At 35.4% G+C, this 17782-nt stretch overlaps 1 protein-coding gene across 1 annotated transcript in view; it reads left to right on the top strand.

Moving 5' to 3' along the window:
- IMPG1 (interphotoreceptor matrix proteoglycan 1) overlaps positions 1-17782 on the top strand; it is a 120895-nt gene that overhangs the window by 31343 nt on the left and 71770 nt on the right. The window contains 5 exon segments of the mRNA XM_072408550.1: positions 2152-2318; positions 3772-3800; positions 7236-7306; positions 8330-8412; positions 10627-10776. Of these exon segments, the coding sequence (XP_072264651.1) occupies positions 2152-2318; positions 3772-3800; positions 7236-7306; positions 8330-8412; positions 10627-10776 (500 nt within the window).

The raw sequence follows: 17782 nt of genomic DNA, 5'->3' as shown, positions 1-17782 counted from the left end.
TTCCATTTCAAACTTTGTGTTTGTAAAAAGGTGGAAGAACTTGTTGGACTTAAAGTGTCAGGAAGGGTTAAAGAATGACACAAAACACATAAATGCTGCCTAATTTAAAGGTAGTACTTATCTTTATAGAATATAGAGTAAAATTGTCCAAAACAGCAACAGTTCCAACAGCAAGATCACACAAAACGGTTTACCCCAGGGAGTACCCATTTTCATATCTTCTTTCTAGGAATAGTCAAGCAGGGAGAAAAGCTGGCATTTCTTTACATGTATCCAAAAAATGTTGGCGTCAGCACTTAATTCTATGATATCTGGCGTTATCAATTACTCTCAACCAATTAAATTGTTACATGACCAATGCTAGCTCATTTTGGTCAAATATTCTTGTTAGACTATGCTGTTAAAACATGCACTAAATAATAATATATTAAATTTTGTATATTACCGGCTGCTCTCATTCTTATGACCTGTCATAGCAATTAACAACCACAACTTCTCTCACTTCACAGATACTTCTCCTTTCTGACAGTGCTTTCACCAAATAACATGTGCTTAAAGAATTCTGCTAAAGCTTTAAATATTAATTTATAAAGCTCTCTTTTATCTGTCTCCTTCATACATTTTTCCACTAAATATAGGTAAAAAAACAAATCCTTTTCTTATTATGTAAAACAACTGCCTACGGATGAGCCATGAATCGAGAATACCTCCTCTAGTTCCTCCATTAATATTATGCAATACCTGTTAATTTACTAATAGCCTTTTGTACTTTGCTTAGATTTAAAATGTTTGTTGCAATTACGTTGTTCTTTTCCAAATCTTGCACCTACTGCATATTATATTAATATTTAGTGCATATGTTTATACACATAGCCTAATTATATGGAACATAATTATAACTGTTGATGGAAAATGTAGTATTACATGGGATATGCATGATGAATAAAATATGTATAATGTATGCTAATATACAAAGGGAATATTTCATGCAGACATCCAGCATATAAGAAAATGTACTTTACTCTCAGTGTCTACCACAAGAGGCAATTTATATCCATGTCCTTGTTCTCCATTCTCTTCACCAACCACCTGAGGATCAAAAAGCCTGCCATAATTCAAAGAATCCTCTTGTACTTAAAGGCCAGGAAATATGATTATGAGCTGGGCTCCACTGTAAAGTAACTTTATGGCTTTTAGATTTAAAGCTGTCACAGACTGTTTAAACCTTGTTGAAAATCTCGGAGACAAATTCTATGAATCAGGTGGCCACTTAAAGCAATGCACATAAAGGTAACTCCCATAGTAATATGGGGATGGCTAGAATTGACAAGGACATGTCTGCAACTTTGTTTTCTCTTCAAATCCTCAAACCATTTCGCTCCTGAGTCACAGGCAAAAACAAAGCAGTCTCATGAAACCTGTATATGAGTTTGCAGTAAATGACATCCATGACAAAACCACATACTACTAAAACATTCATACATTTTAATTTAGTTATTCATCCATGGCAATATACTGCATATATAAATCAAATATACTAAGTTTCAGAAAATAAAATATTTCTATTCAGAAAAATATAGGACCCATATTTAGCAAGACAATAAGAAGTGAATCTGTCTGCTTTGACAGTTGTAAATTAAAAAATCCTTGTACTGCTATTTCTATAGGTCACCTGTCGCTAAAGGATTCAGGTGATATATGACACAAATGCAGTTACCATTTTCCATTCTTTCTTTGTCCAATAGATTTTATGATACCAATACTTGTAGTTTTATATTTTATGATTTAGAGCTAGAAACTCCATTGAGAGTTCATCTGCAGTTCCACTGCGATACCTGGGCACTAGAGGTTAGTTAACTTCTAGTGCCCCGGGATCGCCGTGGCTGCATTCATTGATTAGCACAGCCCGCAATTTTTTTTTTTTTTTTAAATTTAATCTCATTTGTGGAATTTACACCGGCCATTCTCGCTTACTATTTTGGTAAGAGAGAACATGCTCGCTCATCCCTAGACTGCATAACCCTTAATCAGATTGAATAAATAAAATACCATAAAACATATACCTTTAACAATACATGCACCCCCAGAAAAAGAATAGTCTAACCCAGTGTCAAATGATTAATCTGCAGTAAATATTATTTGCTTTTGCAGTGTGTCAAGAAGCAGTATGGGAAGCATTTCGAATCTTTATGGATCGAATACCTCAGACCACAGAATACCAGAACTGGGTTGATGCATGTCAACAGGAAACATTTTGTATATTTGAAATTGGGAAAAACTTCAGTAGCTCTCAAGAACATTTGGATTTAGTTCTTCAGGTAAGAAATTAAACTGAATAAAATGATGAATACAGTAGGGTTTTGTCTAATTTCCTTTAAATTCAACCATTAGACCTAATTTGCAACTGTGCCTTTGATACCCATACTATTTGATCTGGAACACCTATATAAAACTATAAATGTATACATAACAATTCGTTTTCATTTATTGCTATTTAATATATGTACAATGTCGATTAGCAATCACATGTTTGTTATTTATTATTGTTCTCATGCATACATATTGCTCCCATCAATTGCACTGCTTATTTTCCACATATACAAAAGGCAATCTCTGGAGAAACAAAGTAACCTAACTGAATGTGTTTGGAGGTATGGGGAAAAGTAGAGCACCCAGTGGAACCGGTGCAAACACAGGAAGAACAGTCAAACTCCTTAAAAATAGCACCCTGACCAAGAAGTAATCCCAAGACCCAGCGTTTCAGACACAAGAATGCTAGCCCCAGAGACATTCAGGCCACCACATGTTTATTACTAGAAATAAATGTATAATCACAGCTAGCCTTTGAATGCACTGAACATCACTTGAAATGAATGGAACATCAGTTTTTCTGTAATACTATACCTCTATGTATAATAAAAAATATTGTATAATAATATATTATGTATAAAAATTATATGTAAAATATATTACATATAAAAAAAAATTTGTACAATATATTATGTATAATAAAAATATATGTAGAATAAATAAAAAATATATAAATAATAATGAAAAAACTCCTAGCAAAATATCAATTTCGGTATCGCAGGGTACTGGTGGATTAAATCAACATATTTTCATTTCTCCAAAATGCTCCTGTTGACCTTTTAACAGTTTTCTTTTTCTATACTGAAAGAATTTTATTAATTATATATAGAATACCAGCACATAATTTTACTTGCCAGTAAGCAGGAAAACTGCAGTATCAATTTTTAATGTAGCTAGATAAATATAAGTCCTGCACTATATTCTGCCTTGCTTATCTGTCACCATAACTGGAAACAGTCAATATCACAGCATTTTATTTTATAAATTAAACATACACTTCACTTTTTATCAATTGCTTACTATTTATATAAGACATTTTTGCTGAACAAAAGCCGATTGAACTAATGTATGCTCCTGCATAATTGTGCTAACATGCAAACAAGGCAAGTTCCTGAATCCCAGCAGGAAAATGCTGACCATTTGATAGCGCTGTAATAATACTTTACTGCATTGCCACATTAGTCTTCAATTTATAACAATGTGTATGCTTCAAGCAGGTGCTGGTAATCAGCAATATTATTTTAATGTATATGCATATAATAAACAGCTAAAACCCAATCAAGTCATTTAACTTAAATGGAATTGTATTCAGCCAAGATAACATCCACATATTTACATACTTTGCATCCTAGAGATTTAAAAAATAATGAATTATAACAAAACTATTTCTTTCTTTACTAGAGAGTTAAACAGAAGACAATCACTGAAACGTAAGTATCTATAGCAAATAGCACAATAAAGTATAAGCAAAATGTAATTAGGAGACTGATGTGATTTGTAAAGCTATGTAATTTCATTATGGCAATGCAGGAATTCAGACTGATACAAAGCATTTCCTTAGGAGCTGTGGAATAGATAGAATTGTCCTTTTTTTTACAGTGAATGATAAACTATAACTTTACTTTAATTATTACCTATTATATGTATTGCATTGTAGTTACCTAACAAAAAAATATGGTGAATTCAATTACTACATTAGCTTACTTTCTGTGCTAAAGGGAGTTCTTTTTATGCCTTTTAAAGCCATCTTTTTAATTTGCTAATGCTTTGCAGACTCTTTGCAGGTTTATTGGCTGATCTCATCTTTAGCGCTTAGTAGCTTTGCCTGTTACTCTTTTTTTACCTTCCCATATACAATATGGAAAGGTTAAAACCTCGTTGCTTTTCTTCACTTCCTGTGTAGTTACCATGAAAGATGTGAGATGAGAACTTACAAAGAAAGATATAGACAGTACAAACAAGTTACATAAAACTCAGATACGAGTTAATTGAGTGAACACCATGACTTTAGCTTAGCTGCAATATTTCCTGTTCAACCATAAAATCTTAGTGAGTGATTTCACTAGGTACCTGGAATTGCTTGGTAAATCAATTCTGTTTTTTTATTGTGTAAGGGATATTATAATGGTCATCTCAGGCTAATAGTGAAAGGCAAGGTTCTGTCGCAGGATCACTTGAGAGGGAGCAATAGGGAACCATTTCATACACGCCGCTGGACTTGGTTGTGGTAGAGAGCAACACAGAAAGCAACAAGTTACTTTTGGCTATGTGGTTTCTTTTGGAAGAATGCCGCTGCAACCACAGCCACAACTGCATACAAGTGTGTTCCTTACAAAGTTGGCTGCTCCTGGGTCTATAGCAAACTGAAGCTAGGTTCCCAGGAACAGCCAACTGCATGGCTTTCCATCACAGATATGAAAGAGGTTTAATTGCTTTCTAATTTTTATGATTTGTTTATTGAAAATATGATTATTATTATTATTATAAATATGATTTATATTATATGAGCTAGCTAAATAGACAGTACAGAAAATTAGCTTGCTTTGCAGTTCCTGTGGTGGGAGTAAAAAAAGAACTGCTATAATGACTAATTTTATATTAATGCTTATTCCTATAACATTCTAATTCAGCAAGCAATAGACTTCAATCAGCAAAGCTGAAAGCTAGATTATATGTAAAAGAAAAACAGAACTCTGTCTACTGCTGGGATAGAAAACAGGGTAATAAAAAATAAATATTTCTCATTTACCTGAGTTTATGTTTTAGTCCTGACCATAGCAATGAAAGGAATAAAACATTTACGCATTGCCTGTACCCTTTCTTTTTGTTTAGAGGACATTCCACCCAGTTTTTCAATGCTCTTTACAATGGTGCCTGTCACGGGCAGAATTAAAATTCAATGGTGCATGCAAGAGAGGGTAAAGATTTATTGAATAGGGGGGGCACACTGAAGTTTCATTTGATGTACAACTCTCAGCTCTGAAACTTTGACAACTGTGTACCTAAGTGAAAAGGCCTTTAACAATTCTGCATTATGTCCATTCAAGACAAAGAAGAATAGTTGTTTTTTTATTGCATTTTGTTACATGTGTCTACAACTGGAGCAATATGAACATGTAAAACAGCTGCAGCTAAATACTGTGTAAAGGCAGATCCTAGGCAGATCCTAGGGAAACCCAGGGAGTTTTATGCTTAAAAAGCAGGTAATGAATCTAGAGTCACATTAAGATTGGGTACATTAGCTGCTGTACTTGCTGACTAGGTAAAATGTGACCTCAGAAAAAGAGGGTCAGGGTATTATTATTTGACAGTTACTGGATTTGTTGAAAGTTCCCCACAAATCAGTTTAAAGAGGTTGTATTCTCAAGAGAAAGGCCGATTAGGTGTTATTATTTCAAATACTACTGTGTATCATGTACACATCTACACTACTGTAGATGACAAACTAAAATACTTCCAGAAATGGCCCTGATTTATTAAAACTTTCCAAGGCTGGAGAGGATATACTTTCATCAGTTAAGCTGAGTGATCCAGCAAACCTTGAATGGATCTGGTCCAGAATTTAAAAAAATTGCTAGAAAATAACTAATTACTTTGAACAAATCTATTCCAGGTGTTCTGGATCATTTAGCTTCACCGATGAAAGTGTATCCTCTTCAGTTATGGGAAGCTTCAGTAAATCAGGCCCAACGACTGAGCAGTTAAAGCAACATGCAGTCTGTTGTAAACATTTCTGGTACTGAAACCACACATAGTGTTGCAGTCTTTCTTTGTCCTGAACCACATAGTGTTAGACCTAGTCTTTCAAAGTTTAGAGGTAGACAACCCTTTTAGGTAATGCAAAAACTACCTTCTATTTTTTCTGTAACACCTTTTTTTTTTAAAAAAGTGAAGTCCCTCCCCTTCTGTCTTTATCACCTCAGAGCCTCCTGGGGTACCTACGTCACGCATCCCAGGAGGCTACTAACATGCCCTATAAGGAAAGAAGAATGACAAAGATAGTGGTGCTCGGCGCTTCTTCGGCAATGGGATGAAGGGGGATTCCAGGACGACGTTGGGCCAATCCAGGACATCTCCTGTGGGATCGAGGGATCTTCGGAATTAAAGATAAAAATTAGATTTTTTTTCTTTTTAGTTACTGTCTGTTAGTTACTGCCACTATAAGAGCATAGGCAAATTTTGAATTGTGCCATCATTTGTGCAATACAATCTGGACTCAATTATATTGATCATTAAAAATGTGTAATAAGTAACGCATTAGATTTTGCGACCACCATTGGAGACTGCTCTTGTTTTCAATTTAACAACATGTTGAAGAAAATGTGTTTGTCCCATTTTGGGTGCTATAAGTGCAAATATTATTTAGGCTAATGTGCTTATTGACTTTGGAACTGGGCTGATAAAGAGAATCAGAGGACACTGTTCAGAATTATATTTCGTGCAAAACTTTGCTGGTAATATCTCCTAAAGGTCCAACATAAAGGAAAGTTTTCACCTGCTCATAGATACTCAGAACATAGACTTTCGTTTAATACACTAACCACATGTGTATGTCCGGTAGAAATACTGCAGATAGAAACAGATAGAAACTGCCTACTCTGCGAAATAATCTATATTTTATTATTTTCAGGGAGGAATTGTGCTACCCAAAAAAGTTTTTGTTTCTTGGTTCTTTGTGACAATTTCTTCCACTTATATATAGGTTTTAAATTCTTGTTTTGTCCCCCATATATATTTCTGATGAAACCAGCATTTTGTACGTTTATTGCTATAAAGTAATTTTGTGATGTACATCACTAGATTCTAAGTATGTGTGGTTATTTACATTTGTTTTACTTTGACTAACATTACACATTATTATTTAGGAAGGATGTGTTATCTACAGAAGAGATATCAACACCAGTAATCACTGAAGAACCCATTATGTTTACAACTGGTAAGCAAAAATTATAGTTTTTCAGCTAGAAATTATTTATAACAATAATAATTAAAATGTTTAAAATAATAAGTAGTGTTTGTTTTGCAGTCATCTTGTGCTTTCCAAAGCTGTTATTTAGGCCACATTAAACATGCCAAATGTGACATTCTGTTTTATATATTACTATTGTAGTTTTATGCCTGCTGTCTCTCTTCCAAAATGTTGCATCCATTTAGTGACAGACTCTTTGTGCTGTCACCGTGGCAGTTCATTTAATTTATTTAAGAGTGGAATTTGTGAATACTTTTTTTCCCGAAGACACATACAACCATTGCTAATTTACTGAGCTTTGTTACCTTTCATCTATAGAAGACAGGGCACCATATGAGATTTCTAAGCCCCATTCTAAACAATTATCCAAGTCCATGGACACCATTCTCCCATCACACCTCTGCATTTCCAAAGAAATACCTTTGTGTCTTTATCCAGACCTAATGAATAAATGCAAGTTTATGGTTCTGAGGATGGAAGCTGTTTATTTTATTTTGGTTGAGCTTTATGAGCACATGTCTTTTTTCCACCTGAATAACTACTGAAAGCTTTCATAGAAAGACCCATACATAAAGGGCAAACCCTTTTGCACCAGCTATGTTGATTAGTTTTTTAATGTATGCCCTTTTATGTTGGTGTTAATAATACATGCAAATGTTCATTTTTTCTGTGGGTATAAATTTATGAAAAGAAATAAGCAGCATATCATTATTTTTCTCTAAATATTAAAAAAATGTAGCATACTATTTTACATTGCAGCTGCAAAAAAGAAAAATTCTAGGCAGAGATCACGAAACTGCTTGGGGACACATAGATAAAAATAATTTGATATAAAGAAAAGCAAGGTCACATAATTACAGAGCACAGAGTACAAAGAAAACCTGAAAGACATTTTTAATATTGTTTTATTACATTTGTAAAAGTTGGCAAGATTGCAGCAAACAAGAAAAGACTAGAAGATTCAATGCCTTCACTGCTTTTATCTTCCAGGCTTTCCTCATCCGGAATCTCTTGTTACAGCAAATGATACACTCTTGAATGAAATTATCAATGACACAAAACCAATGCTAAAGGTATGTTAGTGTTGTAAAACTATAGACCACAGTTCAATATTCTAAAACAGCAATTCATAATGTATAATGGAAACCAACTATCAATGCTATTATGATTCACAAGTGCAAAATGGAAATGTTGCATTTTACATGAACTGCAGTCACTTTCTCCCACTTTCTCTCCACCTCCACATTCATATTGTAAGAGGAACTGAACTCTGAAAGCTGTTCCTAGAAAAGTCAGGCAGGGAGCAATTGACTAGTTATTATTATTGCCTGTGTTCTCCTGACAGCTGATATAACTCACTTAGAATGCCTGCACTTTGTCTTTGGATAAATATGGGCATTTTCTTAGTGGTATAACTCAACTTCATAATGTCAGAGCTTCAAACAAAGAGAAAAGTGAATGGTACAATGGTAATACAATCAAATCTCACTCCATATTTCTAGATTTTTAGATGTAAAATTAAAAATGCTATTTTTCAGGAGGATGTACAAAGGGTACATTTTTCTTTTTAGGCAAAATAAAGTTAAGATCCACTTGAATTTGATACTTCTGTTCTTGTAGCCAGTAGACTAGTAATCGTAGTTTTCAGTGTTTGGTACTTGAAAAACGTGTGTATATGGTAGCTACTGGGGTTGGACTAACCCATAAAGCATATCCCTATAATTAACCCTTCTTCACCTGAACACACTCTTAACCCTTACCCTCTAATGTGAACCACTAACACGTAACCCCAAAACACAGCCTATGCCTAAAACTAACCCTGACCCTAATGGTAATTACTAATATTTTGGGTACTTGTCCTATAATTTCCCAGGAGGTTTACAGATGTGTTTCCTCACTGAAAACATGTAACACCAAGATCCTAGCACTAGAATCAATGTAATTGGCATATTCACACATTCATCTCTGTGCCTTGCTAAGCAGCGGTGGCCAATTGGTGGTCTGTGGCTCTGGCTGGTGCACCCCCCAGCGAGGTAAGGAGAAGGACCCCGATGGGGGGATGCACCGGCCAGAGCTGTGAATCATGTCCCCCGTACGGATCGCAAGCTCAGGGAAGTTGGTGGGTTGTGTCCTTGGACTCAGACCTGCGATAGGAGAGTGGCCGGGTTCTGACATCATGACATCACTAAAGGGGAAGTTTACTTCCCTTTGAGCGACACCCAGCTCCCTGCGCATGCGCGCTGTGGAGCCTGTAAATTTATTTGTCCGCAGGTCCGAAAAGTTTGGCGATAACTGTTGCTAAGGGTTTTTGTACTGTTCACATTGTACAAATATTAGGACAATCTCTGTACCAATCTCTGTACCTTCAGTCTGGCACAGATTTATAATCTCCACCCCTGTACTGAAATTGCTTACTTCATTTAGACCTTCAGATAAAGGTCATCTCATTTCTTGACTGGAGGGTGTCCAACATCATCTAACCCTCTCCTTCCCTCTATCAAGTCTGGAGCACAGAATCACATAGGTTTTCTAGGGCGGTCTGTAGACATAAATAGTAGAAACGCATATAAAAAAGTATATGAAAAGCATTATGTATAAACCACAGTTGTTTTCATGCAAAAAACTTAACAGTCTGACTAATTACTAATGACTATTATAAATTATAAATGACTATTATATAGTTAAGAATGAAAATATGTTGATTATACTTTGGTCCATGTCTGTGCATTTATTAAACACAAGTTTGCATTGATAAAACATTTCTGGAAATTGTAAAGGTGATGAAAATTATATTTAATAAGGTATCAGTATGCTTTTGTCTATATTATGCTAGTTCTTTAGATATTAGGGTGTGTATCTTTGATTTGATCACTTTCATATAGTTATATGTTTCAATACCTCTACAATAGTAAATTGTAATATAGGCAGAAACAGAGAAATATTTGACAAATACTGTCAGACTTTTCAGTTTCACATATCACCAGACAGTTCATTGGAAACATGCCAAGAAAGTATTGCCACACCAGCCCAGTGGCACAGGCTTGCTATGACAAGAATCAATGTTAAGTGAAAATTTTCATTAGACCTACAGTATGTCAGACAATGTACCTATTATACAAAGAAGCAGTTAATTGACTTAAACCAAATACTTTTGATTTTCTGAAATAAGTATTAATTGTACTTTAAGGGTGTACATAGGGTTGGTGTCCGAACATTTCAGTCCTCATTAGAACAAATCTTCCTACTAGAGTGTTCACAATGTTTATTTAAAACTTTTTCTTTTATAGGAGACAGACGTTACTAACCTAGTTCCTGAACACCCAAAGCAACAGATAGTGGAGTTTACTGTTACCCTGAGCAACCAAGAATTTACAGCTGAGTTAAGTGATCCCAATTCACCTCAGTACCAAGAATTAGCTGCAAATTTTCAACACCAGGTAAGTTTTGAAATTGCAAAACTTTTCATATTTTATCCATATTTACATCAGTCTAATATACTATTCAGTGGCTTTAGGAACAGTTCAAGACATGCAGAGTCTGCTCATGCCCTTGGCAAGCATGTCGTGATTCTGTGTTGAGTTTGAGGGCTTTGCGTTTTTAATGCTGCAACTAACATGTCATACAATAATAAAACTATTTTTGAAAGAGATTTTCTATATTAAAAGAATATTTTACTGCTATCTACCTTTTACATGCAATGTTGCTCATAGACACTGAGAAAATGTAGATGGGCACTGTTGGCTTAGAACCATCCTAAACCCATCTATGCTGAAAAAGCGGCCTTATATTTTTCACAATATTTTAAAATGGTTTCAGATAAACAAAAATGCAGGAATGCTTTTCCTCACTCCAGTCTCAATACATGCAATTGCACTAGTATGTTAAGTGATAATACATACTGAATTCATACTGATACTACTGATACTACCACTGCCACCAATATAGCTGATCAGGTAATCAGAAGCCAACCTTACACAATCACATAATTTGGCGAGGGCGGGATTTACCCAGTTGGGTACTTTTGGCTTACTATACAGGCATAAACCACCTTTATCTAAATAATATAGGTGTATGATATACCCTTTTGTGCCACCACCATTGGTTGGGACTTGTTTTGCATCGCAGAAACAGATCCTGCTTCTTCTATGTAAACTGACACATCCAGAGCAGTCTCTGCAAGGTCAATAAATGTTAAAGTTCAACAAAACCCAACATTAAACAATGGAAATTATAAAGCAATCTGAATGATAAGTGAATACAAACACAGTATATAAGAAAAAGGAGAGTTGACAATATGCAGGAGAATTTAGGAGGCTCTGTACTCGGCTGTGAAATTCTATGCTGTGGATTGCAGTGGCAGACTTCAATGTTTTATTTGCCCCACTATGTTCATACATTTATTCAAATAACATATATTCCCTTATGGGAACAACTGTTGGTTTAACAAGCACCAATGCTTGCAAGCTAATAACCCTCACCCTGATGAAAATTTTTTGTTTTTTTTGTTTTTTTTATTCGGACATTTTAATTCATGCAATGCAACATGTTACACTGTTCCTTAGGTTGTATGAAAAAATTGCAGCCTTACCTTCAATCTTAAAAAATTACCCTACTCTGCACTGAAATTGCTTTCTCTGATTTCACTGCACTCGGTTTGTTTCTCACAGTGGCTGACCGATTCATCATCCAGCTCTTTCCTCCCCAGCCTCACTGTTTTCGGCCTATCCATTATATATAAATCCTTGTAATCATGGAGGCTCAGCAATGCAAGTTTTACTTAGAGTAGCATGTGTGCTGTAATGTTTTCAGGTAGCTATGTACAGTATTTTGCTATTTGTTCCCACCAGCCATGATCTTTGTGCATTGTCTACAAAAGCATAGAGAACAAAGTGATGGTGTCACTTAGTTTAAAATAAGGCTCGTAATGTATTATGCTTTAATGAAGAAAGCGAGCATTACTAAGAGCATTAGGACATGCCAACTGCAGAGGCAATGGAAGCAGTTGGCGTGTATTCTCATCAATACAGAATCAACAGGTCAGTACAATCCACCTAATTGAGGCATTCAGTTTTGCAGCAAATTACACTATAGTGCTCTCTTCTTTTTTTGCACCACTGCAAAAAATTGGTGATGCAGAGGTTTAAGGTGTAGTTCCCCAGAGTTTTATGATTTTGAGATGACAGTTTTGGTCAACACAAAAGTGAGACAATCACATGATGAATGTTTGTTGACCATTAGGTAAAAATTGGGTCAGAAAACTGGCTCCTAAATACCTTGGTATGTTTTTTTTTCTTTTTGCCCTGTGAAACCTTTTTTCTTGGAGAAGATGCAAGCTTTTCATCAGCACATACAGTTATTAAAGTAAATTTTTGTGTACATTATAATATTTTTACCTTTTTTTTATAAGCACTACCTTTTAAAGGTTTATTAGAGGAAAGCTGCCCACTGAAAACGTGGTGGTTTTTGAAAAAAAAAAAAAAATACCAGGGTCAGTGATTTAAAGGTTCTTCTTTATTTCACTACCTTGATACTTTTTATGCTTATAATCTACTTGTTTATGAGAACATATGAGGAGCATCTACAGGTTCAGTTTAATAGATTTCTTTACAGACCGATGGGTATCTGGCTCTAAAGTTAAGTAAGTCATATCTTTGCTCATTGGCCACACATAAGGTTTTTTTATGTTAGATGGAAATCTACAGACAAAGCAAGAAATATTAATTGTATTGAATTCGCTTATGTAAATGTGAGTGCTCTCATGTGGGTTCCCATTTATAACCTGTAAGGCAAGACTTCAGTCTCTTAAGCCATTAAAACATTCTCAAGACTGCAGATTGCAGTACTTTAATCAGAGAGCCTAAAAGCCATCTGGAATTATCCATCCATTAACAACCAAGTGTATATCGCCTGCAACACAGTAGCTGCTGCTCTTACCTTGACAAAAATAAACACGATTTTCCTTCTGGAAATATCACTGATACTTATAATGGTCTTTAGTGGCCTCAGTAATCAATTATACAGAAAACAGAGGCTTCTTTTAAAGGAGAATTAAAATGGAAATCATTTATAAAATGAATTTATCAGGCCCTTTGCTTACAGACACAATATGATTTAATTGGAAAATTCATTTTATTAGCAGATATTTGTTGCTTTCAGAATATTACAAAGAGCGTTCATTGTTTTCGTGTACAGCATAAGCTTAAACACTCAAATTCTGATTCCTCTAGGTATATTGCAGATTTTAAAGTCAAATGAACGCTTTGAATATAGATGGAGAGTTTTCATATGAAAAGATTTAATTTAAATATTATTTACCAAGTTCATGTGCAGTAAACTTTTTGTATCCTTTCAGCTTAGTACATTCAAGGAGCTTTTGTAATGTAACTATTGTTGAATGTTGTGACATGCCAAGAATGTATTCATGTAAAGTTGCAAAATTACTAGAGGGTCCACTTTAAAGACAGTACTTTCTGAATAAAAGACTTGGAATGTGTATAGAGTTAGTTTCAGACCAGGTCACTGAGGAGATGACAAGCAGATAAAGTTTAACATACACAAAGACACACCCAAGCACACTGTGGTAACAGAGGCTATAGCGGGCAATGGTGTAATGGACAGGCTCTCCTTAAATGGCCAGGACGGATCCCTCCGCCTGTAGAGACAGACAAGCTGGGAGCAGGGCAGCAGCCTTGGCCATGCTGCCTGCTACTGTGGCGTCCCCCTCTGTGGCTGGGAACCCCAGGGACACCGCGGGCTCGCAGGGCGGGTAAGTTCCTTACAACAATAATGTAAATGTACAGAGAAATTAACTCAGGAATGCCCTAACTAGCCTGCCCACACTATATTTATATCTGTTTTAAATAATACTTAAATATACGTCAACGCACAATTACGTTTAGGGCTAACAAAATTTTTTATAGGCTCTCTCTCACATGTTTTACTACATTTAATTGCCAGTACAACACAACTCGGAATGATAAAAGTAAAAAATATCCTTTTCTGCTTTCTTATCATCAGATCATGATACCTTTTATTTAAAAAAAATAGATCATACACCTATCTATACCCCTGGATACAATCTTGGTGTATTGAAGAGTGTATTCATTTTTAAAAAACAGCTATGTGTGCATCACTGATTTTTGTTTAATTTTAATTGATATCCTTTGTTTACTTTCCTATTCCCAATGCTGACTTAAATGAACAAAAATGTTTTATATGTCTTCTATGTTTCTACTTTCATCTTGTAACAATAAAAAATAAATCTTTATTTTGCATAAAATACCTTATGATATAAATAATATATGTAAATGTTAATATTTACAATAACTTAGTTGTTCTCTTTTTCAGTTATGTATTTTAATGACATGCTAGTTCATTACCAAGCATCTGTTGAAAATTATTTGCATATTAGAGAGAAGAATTTGGTCTGAAGTGGATATTTTGCATTACTTGACTTTTTTTAACTTGCCTACAATTTGCTTACATAGTAATTCTCCTGGGTAAGAGTTTTCTTCAGTAGAATACATCCTAAACTTCATTTATAACAAACACAGAAAACTGCTGTCAGGAAACTATTATAACAGTCACTGGGTAAAACTAGTAACCCTTTCAAGACTAAAGCTTATTGATGCCCTAATTCCAGCAAATTTTAACAGCATTGGCATGCATCAATTAACTTGACAATAGCACTATCAATAATTTGCATTTGTTATTTTTGAAGGATAAATAGGGTTTTAATTTTTCATAGTGTTGTAATAGAAACCCTGCTTAGTTATTTTCTTACAGATTAACAAGTACACAAGTAAAGAAATTAAAAAAACTTGATATCTGTTTTTTGATAAAAAAAATTGTCTCTGACAATTATTGAGTAAAATAGATGGCATGGAAGATCCCACTACAGACTGAAGTTGTCAGTGTTCTGCAGGCTGAAACCTTATTTTGTTAAAAAAAAGCGTACATGTGATCACTCGTTATCATATCTAGCATAAAAATCAAATGATTAGAATTCACTCTGAAGGGTCACTGGTGGGTCTAACGATGACAGTGACAAATAGGATTGAGAGCCACCAGTCACACAAGTGCCAACCAGTAACTTTGTTTGTTTAAATATCCCCATCACAGGGCACAGCAAAATTCTTAAAATCATGATCACTGGGTTTTACTGCCACCTTCAAGATTAGGATGCGAGGTACAAACAAACAAACACCTCTAAAAACAAACCTAAAGTGCACTGGCATAGTGAAGACCATCTTTAAATTTTATATACTGAAAACCATAAAAGTTTTTTCAGTGGCCCATTACTCAGCTTAATAAGCGGAGATGGAAATTACCTTTGTACCGAAAATGATGAGCTCTAAAACACATGCTAAAGCACACAAAAACACCTCTACAGGTTCCAACCCTCCTATTTTGTAATATAGCTTTTTTGCCTAGAATCAATAAGAATGACATAAGAATTATGTACAGCATGTTTTTATGTTTTACTTTTTTATCTGAATGTTAGCAGAATAACATGCTAAACACTATGAAAGTTGTGCAAAGTCTAGTCTAGGAACACATGTCATTTCTCACCAAAGCTGGTTTGGCTGCAACATCTTTGTTTACCAGAGCAGCTTTTAGGATGTAAATGGCAGGGTCACACGTGACTTTTTGAGTCTTCTTAGTCAGTCACATCATCTTTTAAAGACTGACAACACCCTGATGTAGGCCAGAAGTAAATAGTCCCCAACTTGGCATTGCCAAGCCTAAATCTGCTAGATTAATGGCTTCTCCAGCGACTCCTTTACCTTGGTTAGTATGCATAGCCTCACATCTAGGGGAGGTTTCTGTAGAGTTTCCCTGGAATGGGCTGCCTGCTAACTTATCAATGTTCCCCATGGATTTGTTCAGGGTTTCTGCAGCTATCTCCACTTCCATCCTTTTGGTAACATATTTCTTGGATTTTAAAGCATTTATAATATATTTCACTAAAAACATCCAAACTCATTTATTTGATGTATGACCACATACATTTGGTTAGGTAGTAAATATGTACTCTGGTCACTGTTTTTGTGAATAGGAATTATTTGGATGTAAATACTTTTATCAGCACAAAAGTAGAGATATAGAACTCGTTTGCCTGATTTGCTTGCTATCTGAGGCGAAAGTAAATGGGAAATAGTATCAAGTCTAAGCCTAAACTGTCATCTATAGTTAGTATCTAGAAAGGCTGAGTAATAATCTACAAAAAGCCTGCAAAATTAGACCAGTCAGTGAATCATGAAATATAGCAATTATTCAGTCAATAGTTTTCCTTACTTCATCTCTCCTAAAGTCTCTGGTGGCTGAATTCCAAAATACATTCAGCTCAAACTGATTATAGCTGGGTGGTTGCAAAGGAGAGCAATACTGTTGAAACAATTATAGAAGTGGTAGAGTAAGCATTTTCAGAATAATGTGCACAATACTTACACTGAAAGTATAGAGGAAATTTGCTTTATGTTGTCATGTTGACTCCCAAGTGCAGAGCAGGGCAATGTCTCTGCATTTCATCTAAAAATTAAGTGTGTCTTCTCTAGGTGACATGCTACAATATTGACAGAAAGTGAATAATGTCAAAAACAAAATGTAAATGTGATTTGCTGTCAGTTTCTGGAAATATTTGCTTGCAAGTCAGATTGCGCAGATTGCACAGTTTGTTCTTTTAAGGAAGTTGTTTGTGTTTTGCTAAAGGCTTTCTTGTTTGTGGAGGAGGAGGTTATCTACAAAGCTCTGCCATCTCTTCCACACAGCTTTCTTGCAGCATATAAGACATGCTTTCTCTGCTGCAGTTAGGTTACATATACATTATGCAGTCCAGGACAACTGGAGAATATGGATGAACGAGAATGCCTCTGGCATTGGCGCAAAAATTTCTTAGAACTTTCAAGTAGGAAGATCGAGGAAATTATAACAGCAGGATTCACAGAGGATTCACAGAATTCTCTGGGTATCCTCCTGTTTGCAATCCCTGTGGCACTACAGGTTAATTAACCTCTAGTGCCCCAGGGATCGCACACTGTTCTCAATGAATGTGGCCACGGCCGCCCTAATTGAGAAGATCCACGGGCGCTAGAGGTTAATTAACCTCTAGTGCCCCGGGATCACAGTGGATTCTTAGAGCTGCAATCATTCTTGCAGCTCTGGGAATCCTGTTTGCGATCCCCAGCACTAGAGGTTAAATGGGGACAAGAATCCCCATTCAAAACCTCTAGTGCTAGTGAAAGCTTTCCTCAGCCAACCAGAGAGCGCTATAGGTTTTGAATGGGGAAACTTGTAACCCAATTAACCTATAGTGCCGGGGATCGCACACTGAGCTGATCAATGAATTCATTGATCAGCGCAGCCCACGATCTTTTTTCTTTTAAAAAAAACTTTTTATTTTCAATTTAAGATCAAGAACCAAGCAAGAACGGCCGAATTCAC

Source organism: Pyxicephalus adspersus, chromosome 4 (assembly GCF_032062135.1).
Source record: "Pyxicephalus adspersus chromosome 4, UCB_Pads_2.0, whole genome shotgun sequence".
Lineage (NCBI taxonomy): Eukaryota > Metazoa > Chordata > Amphibia > Anura > Pyxicephalidae > Pyxicephalus > Pyxicephalus adspersus.
This window is presented reverse-complemented; position numbering and strand designations above follow the sequence as displayed.